Genomic DNA, 17,595 nt, shown 5'->3' with positions numbered 1-17,595 from the left:
GCAATCATGATTCCCCCATAATGAAAGAGTGCATCTGACATGCCCTGGCTGCAAGCAGAGCTGCCCTGCCCCACTCACTCTTGATCATGCCGACATCGTTGGCGCCATCTCCGATGGCCAGGGTGACAACGTTCCTGTACTTCTTCACCAGCCCCACCACTTGGGCCTTCTGCAGAGGGGTCACCCGGCAGCAGATCACCGTCTTGCACAGGCAGGCCGTGTTCACCAGCTCTTCCGCCAGCTCCCCCTCCAGTGCGTAGGCCTGCCATGGGCACAGAGCAGGCGTGTGAGCATGCGAGAAAGGAGGACGGTGGCCCTTCCACCAGAGATGCAGCAAGGTTGGGGTGCGAGACACACAGGGAAAAGCCCCTGGGTTCTGGGTCGAGCAAGGAGGCACGCCCTCCCCTCTGGCTCTCTGAGGACCATCCCCTTGCTTGTCCTGAAGCTGGCACTTATTTACTTATTAAATTGATTTATATGGCTGGCCTTCTCACAGTATCAACAAAATATTCAAAAACCTACAATGCTCGCTAAAAACAAACCCAATGGACCCTTAGCGGTAACATTTGACCTCCTGTCCTGCCCCCTGCCCAGGGCACATCTGGGTCTTCGGTGCTTTGCAAAAGGCGGGCAGGATCGGGGCCAGTCTAATCTCGGGGGTGGGGCGGGTACATGGCATTACTGCAGGCTTCCACTGCTTTGCCCCTGCGGGACAAGTGCTGGAGGGCCCCACGGACCCCGGCTGGCAACCCGGTCCGTTGGAGAAGCAGCATAGCCTTGGGTGCCCCTTACCAAGCTGTGCCCGTTAATTATCAGGCCATACTCTCCGCTGGCTTGCTCTTTGTGCCAGCAGCTGCAGCAGCTGGACTTGTTGGTGTGGAGATCGAATTCTTCCTCCTTTGCAGCAGCTTCCGCTTGCATCCTGTCCCTCGCTTCCCTAGAAAAGATCCAGCACCATGAACCCTACGGACACGAACCAAGAAGGGAACCGTCGCAGGACAGGGCCAGAGGAATGTGGAGGACGAGTGCCCAGAGGCGGCTGTGGGACCTGAGCTGTGCCCTTGCTAATGCTTCAGGGGAATGGGGCCGCCACGCACACTTCCCACCTCTCCTTGAATTGCTCTCAGACCACCAGCACCCCACTCCCGCCCAAACTGTGTCCCCGCCGAGCCATGGGCGGAGCCGCTGCAACCTTGATAGACTGCAACAGTCATTACTATTTTCATCAGAATGTATATGCCACCCGATTCCCAGTGACTCTGTGCGGTTTCCAAATCGTTTAAAACACTAAATGGACCTAGGCCAGAGAAGTCTAAGAGGCTCATGTCTGAATGAACCATCAAATTGAGAGGCAGGCCCTGCCTGGCATACTTGGCTCACCCCACTGCCTAGGTTCACATGACACCCTGAAAAACGGCTGAGCTCACCCAATGGCCAGATAAAGGCCTAGCGATGGCTTTTACAACGTGCTAATCCTGGTTGGTTGGTCAGTTTGCATCTTACTGTGTTGAACAAACCCAGAAACAGATTAAGCATGTTGCATGAAGGCAGCTTGCGCAGTTTGTGAAGTTAACGTGGTGGCCTAGCTGGGGGTTCCCTGTGCCTGGCAAACCCAGCCACCCGCACCCCGTGGTTGCTGCCTTGGAGATGGGAGGCAGCCCAGACGTGTGGCAGATCAGTGAGTCTGAGAGGATGATCCCTTCCTGTCTTGGAACTCCTAAGGAAACACTCCTTCTGACACCCAAAATGAGGCCCAGGGGGGCTGGTCTTGGGCCTCAGAGAGACCCGCCTTTGGTCAGTGTGCCCAGCAGGAGCTGTGATGACCAAGTGAGGGATGCTTCTGGAAAGGTGGCACCTTGCTTTCTCTGGGCCCCTGAGGGTACCCTCAGCTCCTCCAGGAACTGGATGTTGAAGTTTCTTACAAGGATGGCCCCCTGGCTCCGTTGTCCTTGGGTTCTCCATCCTCTCTCTGCCCAGCTCTTCTTCCCATCTGAAACTGACCCACCCAGAGCAGCTTCCTCTCTCACAGGTGGGCACTAAAGCTGGGTGGTCTCTTCACCTGAGCTCCTGCCGCACCTCCTCCGAGCTGTTGCCGTTGATGAAGAAGATGTCCTTCATGGCGTCATATAGCATGTTGCAGGAGTAGCCAATGTTCACTGCAGTCTCTGGGAAAAAAGACTCCCCCAAGGTCCATTATCTTAAGGAAGGAGAGAGACCCCCCCTTTTCCCCACGGGGAGCCCTCTCATATGGCCTCCCTCTGTCTAATCACGTGGTTCCCAGATGCCTCCCTATATGGAGCTGGGGGAGGGTGCCCTAGCACTGCATCCGGAAAATTGGCACACTAAACCCCTTGTCCTGGCAGATGGATCTTCAGTATGCTTAATTCTTTGCTGGCCTTCCTTGACCCAGCTAAATCCAAGATCTGCTCTTCTCTCTGCCTCAGCACCCCGTTTTTCTTGCCCACATGTAGAACCTGCTTTTCTCTTCTTTTGCCTTCACACTTGGCCTAAGCAACTTTCTTGCTTCCCGCCCCCCCCCCTTCCACACTCCTCTCCCGATTCTGGTTCCCCAGGCAGACCCAAGATTTGGCCTCGAAACCTTGCTGACCCATCTCTCTTTGGCCCTCAGAGGCAGGAGGGCCACCATTGCCAGCAGGCTTTCTCAGTTGCCAGGCGAGGGCAGGCGGCCTCCTGCCTCCCCTCCCACCAGCAGTCCTTTGTGGACAGGAAAGGCCCTGAGAACATGCTGCATCTGCCCAGGAACCTGCTCTGTGGCAAGGAAGGCTCTTCCTGGTCTATTCTGCCTGGGACAGGGACGGGGGCTGGAAGCTGACTGTTCTTGCCACGGCAGGTGGGCAGCAGGGGGGCACAAGGTCCCCTGAGTGTGCCCCGTGGGAGTTCTGGGGTGCCGCTTCCGGCTCTCCTCAGCTTTGGGCCCGAGCCCTTCCGCCCCACTCCTCCCCCGTCTGCTCTTCTTCCCCGCGGCCGGTACCTTGCTTGTCACCGGTGAGCACCCAGATTTTAATATGTGCCCGTTCCAAGATCTCAATGGTCTGGGGAACACCGTCCTGCAGCTTGTCCTCGATGGCGGTGGCGCCAAGTAACTAGAGAGGAAAGGAACGGTCAGTTGCAGGGAGAGATCTTCTGATGGGGGCAGGGGGTGCCTCTGCCAGAGCACTGATGCTTCAAGCATCGTTTATCTGCCATGGTGTGGGCTGAGCCTCTCCAGCCACAAGCCCCATCCTCCCTCCCTCCCTCCCTCCCTCCATCCCAAGAACTGCCTGTTGCCAAGCTGGCAACACAGCAGTAAGGGTGCTGCGGTGGGCGTTTCTCAGGGGAATATCTATTGTTATGCCAAGACAGGCAGGACAAGAGAGTCATGAAGTCGGGAGCCAGAATAGGCCAAGCGTTTCTTGAGTGCCTCCTCACTGGACCCTTGTCCTTCCTGTGACCTTTTGGTATTTCACGGCAGGCAGACAGGCAGGCAATGAAAAAAAACCAAGTTATGCAACATAGCTTTGGAAAAGTGGAAAATGTTCAGAGGCGCACGGTGACCAGAAAGACAGGCCAAATCTACTGTGGCACCCAGAGACTGGCCAGCATAAAGTCATAAATGCCCATGCCATGCCCAAGGTATGGGCAGAACGAAAGAAAAACCACTCTGAGTCCCGTTGGTACACTACAAATGCCTTCCTGTCAGTGGGATGTGGGCAAGGTACAGTATCTTGGCTTGCAAGGGAACTCCTAAATTAGACATTTTTAGACAAGGCGTGCAAATGCTAGTAAAAAGGTCATGGGCAGCATGTGGTCAGTTGCAAGGAATGAATATTTCTCTAAAACAGTGAAAATTGTACATACAGTATAAGAGCATTATACGGGAGCAAGCGTTGGGCGTGTCAGTTTAATGTGGTGGCACCTGAGAAGCAGTGGGTAAACCCGAGCGAATGGGTCTGGGCTGGATACAAAAAGGTGAAATGAGCAAGAAAGGCGCTGAGGTGGTTTGGAGAAAATGAAGGAGGACTGAATTGCAAACTGCACACCCAGTGAAGGAAGGACGAATGAGTCAAGAGGGAGGGAGAGTTGAGCGGAAGGCTGAGAACACCGTGGTTGGGCGAAGGGGAGGTGGTCCTCAAAAGGGAGAAACAGGACATTTAAGGAACAAAAGGCAAGTTCAAAGCAGTGGACGGATGTGGCGCCAGAAAGGCAGGGAGAGGCACAGGGAACGGCATGTGTGTAAATAGGTTTTGGATACGTCCTTTTCTTTTTCTTAACTCCTCCTGCCTTTAATTTCCTTGGCTTAAGAGTTTCTTACTCCTTTTCTGCACTGTGCGCCACAGTACTCACCTCAAAAGGCCGTAACGTGACAGGCGTGTGTGTATGCACGCGTGCAGGATCCAGGCACTGTGCAGCTTGCACTCTCCTTTTCCCCTTGAATGAGTGCTCAAGCAACATTTTAAAAAAGAAAAACGAAGTATAAAACATCCTTGTGGTCTCATCTCAAGAGATGATCCTCCCGCTGGGATAAGCTTGATCCAGCCAGGGTCAGTGTCATCCAAGCTGGATCAAGTTCTGCCATCTAATTTACTCTGTTGCAGCTGAAGATCTGTGTGTGGGCTGTGTGTGTGTTATTGTATAGCTGTGCTTTCTAGCTGCCTTGCATGGGGTTCTCAAGGATGAGCACTGGAGGAGAAACCCCTTGGTCAGTGAACAGACAGTTACCAAACCATTCAGCAGAACTCCTTGCCACAAGGCGCTGGTTGGTCCAAGGGCATCAGATGATCGCCCAGGGAGCAGCATCTGGGGAGTGACCCGACTGCCACTTGCTGGGAGTGGTAGATGGGGTGAGTGAAAGTGGGCAACAGCTTCCTCCTGGCAGTAGATCAGATATGGAGGAAGGTCTGCCCAGAAAGCCACCACCACTATGATTGTGGCAGCTCAAGCTACTTTTGCTGCCAGCGTTTTGCCAACTGCCTCACTGCTTCTTGCTGGGAGCCTACCAGCAGGTCTTTCTCAATCTCCTCATACAGTTCAGACAGCTTTTCCTCCCGGTCCTCCAGGTCTGTGCTCGCCTGGTGGTGACGTTGCCGCCAGTCCTCGAAGTAGAATTCCTCCAGGTCCCGGTAAGCCACGACCAGGGTCCGCAAGCCCTCCCCTGCAAACTCCTAGGCAGACAGCAGGTGTCAGAGCCCTGAACCACCCACGGAGGTTCTCTGTCGCCGGTCACACCCAGCGCACCCGGTGCCCAGGCCTGCCGCCCCCACCTCCAACCTGCCAGGGAGGCCACAGGTCTGGAGCACCTCTGGGCACATGACCTGCAGAGCCAGCCTAGGAGCTGGCCCCTGTTTGAGTTGGGCCCCACCTGGCAGTTGCGCCAAAGGGGATGCCCCAGGGCACCACGGCTGCGAGTCATTCACCCCCTGGCCTGAAAAGTGTCAGTTCCAGAAGGGCTGATGGATTATGACGGAGACAAGGGAGTGGCCTATTCTCCAGAGCCCCAGGGAGCAGCACTGCAACCAGGGGGTAAAGCCAGGAGGAAAGGGGTCAGGCCAGGCCAGGTACGCCATAAGCTGGTCCCACCGGCTGCTGCAGGAAGTGGCAAGCTCTCCTCTGCCAGAGGCCTTCAAACGGAGGCTGCGGGGTTGCCCGTCAGAAACGCTCTGGTGGGTCTGGCCCTGCGCAGGAGGTGGGACCAGATGCCCTCAGACGTCAGGGGGAGGCCGGGCAGCCCTCTGCAGCTCAGCTCACTTCTCACGCCTACGCCTGGCTCGGTGGCTGGCATCAAGAATGCCCAAGGGGGCAGCAGGGGGGCAGCACAGCCTTGTCTCACGTTAGAGGGAGCAGCCAGTCCAGGACAGGACCCTCAGGGGCAGCCTGCCATGCTCCTGCTTGCATCTGGGAAGGTGAGGGAGGGTGACCCCCCCCCAGCAGCATCCCAGCCTGGCTGGGCACCTACATCCAGGTGGTCGGTGGTCTCTTCCTTGAGATGTCTGCAGGAAGGATGGAGCAGCTCGTACAGGATGGTGTCGGCACCTTTGCAGTACAGGGTCAGCTTGCCGCTCGGGTTTCGCACTGGGAACAAGGCAGGGAGGGCAGAAGGTGAGTCTGTGAAGACGGAGCCCCGGTAAAGACCCAGCCCGGAGCACGTGGGAGGCCTGCCCTTCCTCGTCCCTCTTCCGTCCCCTCCGGGTTCCTCCTTCAGCCCTCCAAACATGCCCAGGTAGCCTGTCTGCGGGGCCCTGGCCCTTCTGCCCAGCAGAGTGCCTGGACTGTTCCCCACTAACTGCTGTTGCGTATCGGGCCAGGGGAGCTGGAAGGGCCTTGTGGCCGTGCGGAACTACGGTTTCTGCCGTGACGCAAGCCGGCCTCCAAGCGGGAGGAGCGGCTCTAGCGGAGCCAGAACGACGGGAAGGAAGGGAGACGCACCAACGACGGACATCCTTTTGCGCACATTGTTGAAGTCCAGAATAGCAAGCAGCTCGTAAACCAGGACCTCCCCCATTTCCACCACGGTGATGGTCGTGGGGGTACGGGCACGAAACACAAAGCCAAAGTTCCGGGCGGCAGTCACTAACGCACCCTCATCCGGGGACTGGGCCTGGTACAGCAGTACACCTGTGGGCAAGGAAAGGCGCCAGACATTTTGCAACCGTGCGCTGCCCCCGAGCTGCGCACCCCCCGCCAGCTCTGCCACGTGGTGCAGCCTCACCCTCCTTCGTTTCTTCTGGCATCACCGTGTGGCAGAGGGAAAGGAGGCGGAAGAACCGGTGTGCGGACTTATCCCCGGCCTTCACCGCTTCAACCAGACTCTGGTCGTAGAAGACAAACTTTGGGTCAGCCAACGGGTTCCATGAGAAATCAGCTTTCTCCATCGTCTGCAGGAGGAAACAAGGAAGGTAACGGCAGCTTCCGTTGCCCTGAACTGGACGTCCTCTTCGGTCCGGGGACCACTCACCCCACACCGTGGGGCGGTGAAGCTACTTTAGGGCCCGTCCACACACACCGCTTGACCCAGCAGGAAGACCCTGTCAAACCAGTTCCCGAGGAGACACAAACACCCAGTGTCATCCCCGACCCATCCCTGGCCGTGCCCGCCCTTTCTTCCTGTGCCCAAAGTGCCCATGCATCTCAGCTGGGGTAGGCAGGTGAAGGGGGGGCTGCCGGGCCCTACCTGCCGTCCTACAGTAAGTGCTGTGAAGTGGGGCTGATTGCCTACTCTAATGTCACTGTGCATCTCCACTTGCTGCCAGCCTCCCGTGCAGCACTCAGTGACTTGAGATACTGGGATTTGAGCTGGAGTGAAATTGGCAAGCATTGTGCCAGGTTCCCCTTCGACACCAAAGGGCAGTAAAAAGATTAAGTGACCTTCCACAAGAGTGCTAAGCTCCTGTCCAAAAATAGCCCAGGTAGGGTAGGTGGCCAGGAGCCCCTCCCCACAACCCGCCTTTGCCCAACCAGCATAGGAAGGCAGGTGGACAGTAGAAGACCCACGGATCTCTCTGCCAGGAAATGGCACCGTAGGAGGCTTCCCTGTCTCCACGCTTCTCGGGTGGACAGAAGCCCTTTGCTGCACAGATGCTGTGGCAGAGCGGGAGTCGGGGGCGAGCGAGCCTCTTCCACACTGAGCAACAGCACCTGAGTGGTGCGGTGCAGAACAGCCGACATCCTGCAAAATACGGGGTTCTCTCCCCGCCCAGCTGCCCCAGACTCGATCATCTCCCTGAAGCACGGATGGGCATCCTATGTTTGCCCTGGTGGCAGCAGCGACTATCGCTGCTGGGATACAACAAGCCCCATTTCTCAGGAGGGCTGACTGCGTGGCCCTTACCTGGGCATCTTCCACCAGGTCTCCATCTGAATCCAAAATATCTCCTGTGGGCGAGAAGCACAGAGCGCTTTGAAGGTCAACCAGATACACCAGCTGCGAACTACCACAGGGCCTGTGTGCAGGAGAACACCTGTGCCCTCACAACAGCAAGTCTCCCAGCGGACCTGGGGGGCTCCTGTTCCCTTCTTTATTATGAGACCCCGAAACCGTGGCTCTCACATACACCACCCAGAACCTCAAGACAGAGGGATGCTGAGGACCAAAGCAGCCACCGCCAGGCCACGCTCCTCCCCCCATGCTGAGCACACGCTGCACCGGAGTCAGACCCCTCCCCGAACTGACTGTGCCCAATGCCTGGCCATCTAACACCCTCATGGCTTTGAGCCTATAGCTGGCACTGTGGGGGGGCGTCGGTGCCTGAAGAGCAGCAAGCATCTCCACACCATGGCTAGAAGACATTCGGTCCTGCAAATGGCCCTCAAGACTCATCTGAAAGTGACCCTGGGGCCAGAGAGCCAAAACTGCAGGGAGCAGGGTGTGAAACATGCTGGAGTGGAGTCCCCCCTCCCCCTTGTCTCTTCCTTCTCTGGCAAGGAAGAGTGGGGCTGGCACCAGAGCAGGCAAAGGCTGACACACTGCCATCTTTTCATCAGAGAGAGAGAGAGACGCCATTCGATCAGGCCCCACCTTACCATAGACCTTTCCAGCGATGCAACATTTGTTGAAGACCATAATATTCTGGGTGAGGGTCCCTGTTTTGTCTGAAAAGATGTATCTGATCTGCCCCAGCTCCTCATTAAGGGTGGTGGTGCGGGCCTGGGCGGGCATATCATGGGGTGGGTAGTACATCTTGTGGTCCCAGTCAATGTAAAAGCTGTTGCCCAGACGGATGATCTCGACGCTGGACCAAAGGAAGGAACACTCTGGGTGCCTGGTGGGAAGGGAAGCCCCTACCCCCCAGAAAGGGAAGCAGGCAGTGCCCCACTCCCACCCTGGTGATGTGATCTGGCTTCAGCCAGCTGTGCCTCCAGGCGATGGGGCGCTGTGGCAGAGCAGAAGCAAGCGGCGGCAGCAGCAAGCCATGTACAGGTGGCAAAGCAGCACTGCTGGCCAGGCTGAAGTGGCACTTCTTCCTTGAGGAGCTGTCCCCTGCGTCCAAGGGACAAGGCCCCTGGGCCGGTGAGGGGAGGCTCCTCTTTCCTCCTGCTCCCCACATCGTCAGGGACACCCCCTCGGCTGTCTGTGGGTGACGGAGAGGCCCTCTCTTGGCAGAGCCATCCGAAGGGCACAACGGTGGGGGGGGGGAGAGAAGTGCTGCTGGATTCCGGGAAGCCCCTCCAACTGAGCCTGCTCCTCAGTGCGTCCCACCCCGCTGGCCAACCACGATGGCAGCTCTTCCAGGATGGGTCAGGGACCATCTCCGAAGCAGGGCTGACCAGGAGGGGGGGGAGGAAACTCCCAGCCCCGTCGGTCAGGCTCAATGGCATCTCCTTCCAAGCTTGGTGGCTGCACGGAGGGGTAGGGGGAAAGCTGGCCTGGCCCCTCAGGCCACCACCTTACCTGACGTAGAGGGAAATGGGCACCACGGTGTTGAGGATGATGACGTACGACCAGAACACAAGAAATGCGGAGAAGAACGCTGAGTGGACATCGGTTGCCCAGGGCAGGTACACCTGGAACCGGTAGCCCTGTCTGAATTCCCAGATACAGCTGCCAGTGGCGAGGATCAAACACATGACAGCCAAAAAGATGAAGATCTACCAAGAGAGGGGAAAATTGGACACAGCCCAGGCGATACGGGAGGGCCTCTCCCAGTCTGGGGACCAGCCCCACAACCTCTCTGCACCCATTGGCTGAAAGAGACGCCCCTCAGGCACCTTCCTTCAGAGCAGCTATGACTTCCCTCCCTCCTGGTGCCTTGGCCAAACCTGTCCATCACATCAAATCAAAGGGCTGGAAGAAGACATCTTCTCCGTGATGGATCCACTAGAGACCCTCTGAAAGATGACCATTTAGCCTCCATTTGAAGACCTCCAATGATGAAAACTCACTGCATCATGTGACAGCCTTTTCCACTGGCTGACATCCCATGAGCTGACAACTCAACTGTCATCTCAGTTACATCACAGATACTACCTGGTAAATTTGTGCAATTTGATTCTTGGTGTTCTTCCGAACATTTCATTTCCATTCTTGCCAACATCATCAGTGCACTGACATTAATGAAGTTTGGTAGCTGTTTATAGACAGTTTTTGTGATGGGTCCTTTTTGGTTAGATCACTGCAACTTTTCTTGATTTGAAAGAACAATGGTGTATGAAAAGCTGTCCTCCTATGCTTCTATGAGTGCCCTAAAATACACAAACCTGACATACCATTCAACTACCAGGCAGCCCAAAACACAATTTAGCTCAAGAACATCCCAAGAAACTTGGCCACCTCACAGATGGAAGTGAATCATCATGGTGCCTTGAGAAAATAAAAAATCTAACAATTGAGGATTAAATTGCTGCACATTCATAGATCCAAAATTGGCAAAAGAATCAGTTGCCGCACTCTTACACAATTCACCAGACTTAGTAGAGCATACAAAAATCGAAACACCAAGGACTCATGGAACTCATAAAACTTTGTCTCACCACTTATTTCCAGGTCGATGGAGAAATAAGCAAACCAGAGGAATACCTTTAGGACCCCCACCTCAGGATTCACAGCAAATGGTGATGCCACGCCTACAACCCGAAATACAAATTGATTATATACTTCAGATGACACTTTCACCACAACCTGAAAAGAACATGTAGAGAACACACATGAGACAATCAACAACACTACTGATGGAATCAAATTAACGTAAGAAGAAGAGGACAGTAACAGACAACCTGCACTAATAACACACACAGAAGAAGTTGTGTAGGGACCCTGTTCAGACGAGCAAAAACACACTGCAGTAACCCAGGACTCCAAAACCCAGAAACACTTGTTTTCCAACTCAATGGATACGCATGCAAACTCATTAAAAAGTGCCTGTCCACCCCCTCGGTCACAGCACAACTGTGGCAACCGACAAAAAGGATAACTCTGTCATGCATTGGAAACTTCTCAAAAATCCCCAACAACCCTTTGGCATCTCTGCAGCAAACAAGCCAAGCCCTCCAAAGCGTCCTAAGCAAACCCTGAGGCCTGCAGCCAAAGAAGACAAAACTGGCATCCTCTACAGCCTCCCCCAGGCAGGAGCAACAGGGAGAGGGTTGGCAGTAGAAGACCCAATGAAGCATGTTTAATTTCATGATACAGTTCAGTTGCAATTTCAGCTGGGAAACTGTGGACACTTTAGACCAAGCAAGAGTTCTCTGAGCATGCAAGGGAATTCCTAGAAGCTTTCCCTATTGACAAATCCAGCAACAGACATAGAAACACTTACAAGCCATTCAAAAAGGAATAACCAAAGAGCAAAGGAAAGAGGAAACCACCCTGAGCCCATTCTGCCTTATTGATTATGGGACATCACGAGTGGTGTCCGCTTTCAGTGACTCCACAGACAGACCTTCTCCATGATGACCTGCCCCAACTTGGCCCTTCAGGTGGCCGTACATCGCCACTGTACTTGAGTTCATCCACTTTGCTGCTGGTCATCCTCCTCTTTTGTCCCTTCCATCTTCTTCAAAGTCCAACTCTCGCTTCCATACAGGATCTCAGGGAAGACCATGGCTTGCATGATTCTGATCTTTGTAGGCAGAGATACATCACAGCATCTGCGTATTTCTTCCAAGGCCTTCGTGGCTGTCCTACCAAGTGCTAGTCTGTAGTGTATTTCTTGACCGCTGATTCCTGTATTGTTGACAGTCAGTCCTAAAAGGCAGAAGCTGTCCACCACCAGTATTTTCATTGCTGATTCTAAAGTTGGTGGCTCTACCTGTTGTCATTATTGGTCGTCTTTATATTTAATTCTAGTCCCATTTTTTCACTGCGCTCCTTAACTTTTATTAGCAGACTTCGCAGATCCTTTGAATTTTTGACTATTAGAGAGATGTCATCAGAGCAGGTTATTGATGTTCCTTCCTCCAGTTTTGAAACCATGCCCATCTTACTCCAATCCAGCTTCTCTTAATATATATTCAGTATATAGGCTGAATAAGTAAGGGGAGAGGAGGCAGCCTTGTGGCACTCCTTTGCCAACCTGCCACCAGTCTGTTTCGCCATGTTCTGTCCGTACTGTGTCATCCTGACCTGTATATAAGTTTCTCATGAGGACGATGAGACGTTCTGCGATTCGCATTTTTCTGAGCGCACTCAACAGCTTGACGTGATCAACACAACTGAAGGCCCTTCTGTAATCAATGAAGCGCATCGTGACGTTCTTGTGGTCTTCTTTGGCTTTCCCAATTATCCAGCATGCATCAGCAATACTGTCTCATGTTCCTTGGCTTTTTCTTAAGGCAGCTGGAGTATCTGGCATCTCTTTTTCCATGTAGGACTCTGCATCCATGTATCTACACTGGATAAGCCTGAGCATTATTTTGCTAGCATGTTAAATTTGTTGGAGATGTTAACAAATCAGCATGCCTCAATTAGCATGTAAATTGAGTTTGTCCCACAATGCAACTCTCCATGCTTGTTAGAGGAAGCTGTTTGTTGCCACTCCCACTTCCTCTCTCCTCTTCTTCCTCCTTCACCATCTGAAAAGAAGCATGTTTTGCTTCTCTCTCCATCTTGGGCCTAAAGCCATGTGGCCGCCCCTTTCTTCCATGCAGCTCTTAGCAGCTATAGGGCTAAGAGATCACTAAGTATAGGGAAAGAACAGAAGAAACAAGGAACATCATTTTTCACCGAATATGGATATAACCGAACCAAGAATAAAGTCAGTAAGACTCTTTTTACTTATCTTAAACCTACTTTGTCTAAGCGTGTAATTCTTTATGCTTGGGAGGGCTGAGTGTGTAAGATCAATAACCCATGTTTCTCTAACATGCTCATTAAAGCTATTTAAGATAATATTCTTTTTCTGTGCACAGCTTCTCCACTGTGTTAAGCTCTGCTCCATTCAGTGGCCCTAGCTGGCCACTAATGGCTTCAAAATTCAGGATATTGTGTTAAGGAGGCTCTGTTAAGTCTTCTTTGTTTGGTATTGCTATGCAGACTGACCTCTTCCAATCTGTTTGCCACTGTGTCATTCCCCAGATTTGCTGGCATAGCTTGGTTAGAACCTTTACTAATTCTTCTTCTGTGTCTTGCCTTATTTCTGTAGATATTCCTTCCATTCCTGTGGCAATATCTTATCACACACCCATTAAGCAACACCAGATAAGCAGGAACCAGCCCCACTTAAGGAAAAGCAATCAAGAAGAAACAACATCCACAGAACACAAGGCTGGCAGGACAAACTGCTTTATCTAAAGGGATACCAAACCTCCCCTCATGTCAATGCACCGATGATATTAAGGACTGAGGCAATGAAATGTCTGTTAAGAAAAATGCCAAGCTCAGAGAACACCAAGAACCCAACAAGACTCCATCATTGCTGTACACGTGAGATCACTAAGGGAAACGCAAGCACATTTGCACTGAAGAAGAACAACATTCACCAGGTAACCCGGCTGTATCTCTGGGCAGCCAAAGGTTTGAAGCCCAGCCCAACAGACAGGACTCACCACCAAGACCAAGTAATTCATGAGACGCTCGATGCTCGTCCGTTTCAAAGTGGTTCTTCCGCTGTTTTGCATCAGCTTGGTATCTGGCCCTGGTGGAACAAACCATGGCGAGGTTGGTTTAATTTCAGAACCGAAGCATTCTGTACCCAGAAAGACAGGGGCTCATGCCCCTTGTCCCAGCCCCCACCTCGTGACCTGCCCCAAAATGGACAAGAAAGACATGCATCTGAAGGGTCCACAAGGGGGGCAGGTTTCCCGCAGGCCCAGCCAAGAGCGGGGAGCTCACCAAGGGCGGGGGATTGCAAGCGATGCCCCACCGGCCCTTGCCCAGCCAGCGCCAGCCGCTCTGACCCACCAGCGAAGACGACCAGCCCGAAGCACCAGTCGGTGTTCCGGATGATGCAGCCCCTCAGCAGCAGCTGCTCGTTGTCCAGGGCGAACTTCTCCTTCCTCAAGAAGAGGGTCCCAGTAAACTTGCCCAGCCGGTTGTTGGGGGCTTCACAGCGGATTTCCCCTGCAGACAAGAGGAGGATGACACCAAGCCCCTTTCCCCTCACTCTCCCAGGGCCTCCAAAGATCACCCAGCCTGGCCCCTCCAGAGCCCTTGCCCCCCCCCAGGTGGGGGCCTGCCTCCCCTACGACTGGCTGTGCTCCCTGCCCTTCTGGCCCCCCTCAGCTCCAGGGGGCTGTGGCTGCTGCCTGGCAGGTGGGTCGTTCCAAAGGGCAGGCGGGAAGGAAGAGCGGGCTGAGACTCCCGGAGGGGAGCACACAAGGGGGGTCCTCCTCTGCCTGGCCGAGCCCCTCCTCCTCCTGCTGCACAGGGCCAGCGCACCCCCTGGGTAAGGGCACTGCCAACATACCCACCCTGGGAGGAGCTGCCGTGCTGGAGTGCCACGCCAATACCCCACGGCCCTCAGAGGAGTGAAGTGAAGCAGGAAAGGGCCCAGAAGAGAAGGAAAGAGTGCAAAGATCTGTGAAGAGAAGGGGGGGAGGTGGGGGGAGGCAAAGAAACAGTTGGAAAGAGCCCAGAGGCAGAGGGGGGTCTCGAGGCCGTGACCGTCTTGAGGTCACACCGTACACAAGCGGGTGGTAGTCGACAAATATATTAGTGCAGGAGAGAGCGTGCCATGTGTTTGCAATCCTTGGCCCTTACTGTTAGTATTATTACTGAGAGGGACTCCAGAATAACTCCAGGTGGCTTCCAGTTAAAAGGCAGAAAGCAGTAAAGAGGAAATCCTGTGCATCCCGACAGGCCCACCCCGTACCCACACCCATAACCAGCAAGGCTCCGCAGCCACCCCACCAAGGCTAGGAGAACAGCCAAGTTTTCAAGACTTCCGGAACGTCCTCAGGGTGGGGGCCACGCAAGTTGGGGGATCAAGAGGCAGCTCCGTGCCCATCCATGCGCTCGCCTGGCCACCGCCCCACCAGGCTCACTTGTTCCCAGGGTCCAGCTCCCACTCAACCTTGCCATCCTCACGGACTGGACCATCTGCCCCAGATCAAGGAAAAGACTGAAAAAAGGGGCAGGCGGACGTGCCTCCTTTTTCGGACCTGCCCCCATCCTTCAGCACTCTGCAGCGGCCTGGAGGGCGTTCCCCGGGTTTCTTAGCCCCTTCATAAAAGCCCCTGCTCTCTGCCACCCTGGTCCCCCTAGAGACCGGGGGGTCCCTCCCTCCTTCAGCTGCCCCGTGTTGACCCCTGGGGACCAAAGAAAACCCCAGAGGGGTGAACTGCCCCAGAGCAGCTGCAAGGGCCTCGGGCTTCCTCCAGCCACCACCCTCTGCTTGCCCAGCACACGCTCCCTCCCAGGCAGGTGTGCTAATGCGGAGCCCGGCAAACCATCCTGGGCCCCAGGGCAGGAGCCCTGCGCTTCCCAGCTCACCAGGCGCCCCTTCATCCCCCCACCCCCCGTACCGTTAAAGCTGCTCAGGGCCCGCAGGTCCCCACCCAGCACAGCGGTGATGCTCAGGGCCTGCTTCACCTTCAGGTTGGTTTCCCTGGAATGAGAGAGTGGAGGAGGCGGCACCACCCAGTGACCATGTGGGCTGCAGGCACATGTCCTGCCTGCGTCTTGGGGGTGAGGACTTTGGGGGAACATTCCCCGGAGGCAGGACGGAGGGTCCAGCTGCCAACCAGGAAGGAGGGGGCTTGGACACTCACCCGTCCAGTTCCATTGTCTCAATGTAGGCCAGGCTGTGGGGCTCGCTGCTGGAGAGCAGCAGCACATCTGCCTGCAGAGGGGAAGGGTCGGTGAGAGGCAGCGGTGGGGGAATGCTGGCTGCCAGGCGCCACCAACCTCTGCCACGGATCATGTCAGAGCCTCTCATTCCAATGAAAGGACCCTCCAGACCGCCCTTGTCCAGGCCAGCCCTGTAGCCGAGGGCAAGGCAGGCTGGTGGTTGCTGACTCAGCCCCATTAGGCCCCTCCGCCCTACCAACTGCACGGAGCACTGCGAGTTATCATTCAGCAACAGCAGCAGTGACGGATCAGTGCCGATGGATCGGCCCCGGGCCCAGGCTGCTTGCCCAACCACTGCCCCTCTCGGGGACCATGAATGTTCTGCATGGCCTCTGAGGACCCCCTCCAGCTACACCCAAAGGTGCAGGGCCGGGACGCTGAGAGGACTCCAGACCCAAGCACACACCCCGTTCTGCACAACAGCTGCCCCGGGAGGCTGCCAATGCAGGGCGGGCCAGACAGACCAGCCATCTGGCCTGGGTGGGACTCAGTGCAAGGGCCTCCCTGATGTTCGGCCAATTTCCATCTTCCCCTGCCGGCTACAGATCCAACGCAACGTGTCCCTTCGGGCAAACCTTCATTAACTCCAGCATTTTCTCCCAACAATCACCCTCAACCTTTGTGGTTTCAAATGAGAAACTGTGATTAATTCTAACAATGGTTTGTTTGAACAAGCCAGGATCATAAAGCCTACTTTTGAAATGGACTTGTCCCGGTCAATATAAGACAGCTAGCCACAATTAATGTGGGATTCAAGAACTGGTGACCAATTAACTTGGATTTCAGAGCGTCTAGTCGCTATGTCCAAGGCCCCCAAAGGAAGAGGGGCAGGGCATGCGTTCCCTTTGCTCTGGGCCAGGAGGGGTTCTGCTCACACACACGAGACCTCGGGGAGAACCTCTTCCGCTGAGCAGAACAGCCAACGTGGGAAGTGGGTGGCCTTTCCCAGTGGTGGGGCAGGAGGGCAGCAGGGCTGACCAGGGGCTCGGCCTTTCCAAAGCCCTACTCCGGGTTGGGTTTCTTTCTAAGCATGTCCAACGAGCACTTTGAGAAACCTCCATGCTGACACTTATCTGGCCAGGGCTGACTGGACTTGCAAAGGGCAATGGAGCTGGTCGCCACAGAGCGATCCTGGGACAACCTTGGCACAAGAGGGGGAAAGGGATGAGCTGATGGGCCTTTTCTCCCGAGAGCTGCCGTCGCTTACCGTCACAAAATTATTGTTCTCCAACTTGATTATGTCTCCAACCTGGACGTTGAGCCACAAGTCGTCCTTCAAGCTGGAAGAAAATCCCAGGTTACAAAAGCTTCTCTTAGCTCAGCGAGCCTCCTCCGCAGAGCTGCTGTGAGTTAGCTTTACTGAGAAGCCTGTTCAGTGTGAGATGCTTTCTGAGGTTTTCGATTTGGAAGCATTTCTGGATTTTGATTGCAAAGAAAAACTAAGGTCTATTAGAAATGTTTTGGATGAGTGGCCATTATGGGTGCTGGGAAAGAGTGCAGCTGACAGATGTGAAGGGGGGTCTCCACTTGCCAGTCCTTAGCCATGCCATCCTGAAATTACTTTTACCCTAGCTAAGTAACACATATGGTTTTAATGTTCCAGAAAGTTTTGTTCCATTTTTAATGTTTTCATTTTCTCAGGATCACAGAGGTGGAGCTAGGGCTGAGCTGGGAGGTGTCCGTGTTTGCTGATGGTACCAAACTTTGCAGGGATTGGGAAGAGGTCCAGAAGGTTCTCCCCAGATTTGGTAATTTCCAAAGGGCAAATGCAATTCGAGGTAAACAGTATAAGGTGATGCAGGCTGGCACAAATAACCCAAATTTTATCTGTACATGACTGAGATCTGAGCATGCCACAACTGATCAGCAAAGCGATC

At 54.5% G+C, this 17,595-nt stretch overlaps 1 protein-coding gene across 2 annotated transcripts in view; it reads right to left on the bottom strand.

Annotated features, from left to right (window-relative positions):
- LOC134491892 (phospholipid-transporting ATPase ID-like) overlaps nt 1-17,595 on the bottom strand; it is a 62,225-nt gene that overhangs the window by 12,687 nt on the left and 31,943 nt on the right. For both annotated transcript variants that reach the window (XM_063295943.1, XM_063295944.1), the window contains exons 7-22: nt 16,926-16,998; nt 15,640-15,710; nt 15,394-15,476; nt 13,832-13,990; nt 13,477-13,565; nt 9,386-9,582; nt 8,518-8,726; nt 7,826-7,869; nt 6,707-6,872; nt 6,424-6,612; nt 5,954-6,069; nt 4,998-5,162; nt 2,993-3,104; nt 2,060-2,165; nt 793-937; nt 79-262 (exon numbers count right to left, since the gene is read on the bottom strand). In XM_063295943.1, the coding sequence (XP_063152013.1) occupies nt 79-262; nt 793-937; nt 2,060-2,165; nt 2,993-3,104; nt 4,998-5,162; nt 5,954-6,069; nt 6,424-6,612; nt 6,707-6,872; nt 7,826-7,869; nt 8,518-8,726; nt 9,386-9,582; nt 13,477-13,565; nt 13,832-13,990; nt 15,394-15,476; nt 15,640-15,710; nt 16,926-16,998 (2,108 nt within the window). The remainder of the gene's footprint in view (nt 1-78; nt 263-792; nt 938-2,059; nt 2,166-2,992; nt 3,105-4,997; nt 5,163-5,953; nt 6,070-6,423; nt 6,613-6,706; nt 6,873-7,825; nt 7,870-8,517; nt 8,727-9,385; nt 9,583-13,476; nt 13,566-13,831; nt 13,991-15,393; nt 15,477-15,639; nt 15,711-16,925; nt 16,999-17,595) is intronic.

The sequence above is a fragment of the Candoia aspera genome, chromosome 2, assembly GCF_035149785.1.
Source record: "Candoia aspera isolate rCanAsp1 chromosome 2, rCanAsp1.hap2, whole genome shotgun sequence".
NCBI classification, from domain to species: Eukaryota; Metazoa; Chordata; class Lepidosauria; order Squamata; family Boidae; genus Candoia; species Candoia aspera.
The sequence above is the reverse complement of the archived record's forward strand: the minus strand, read 5'-3'. Positions and strand labels throughout refer to the sequence as shown.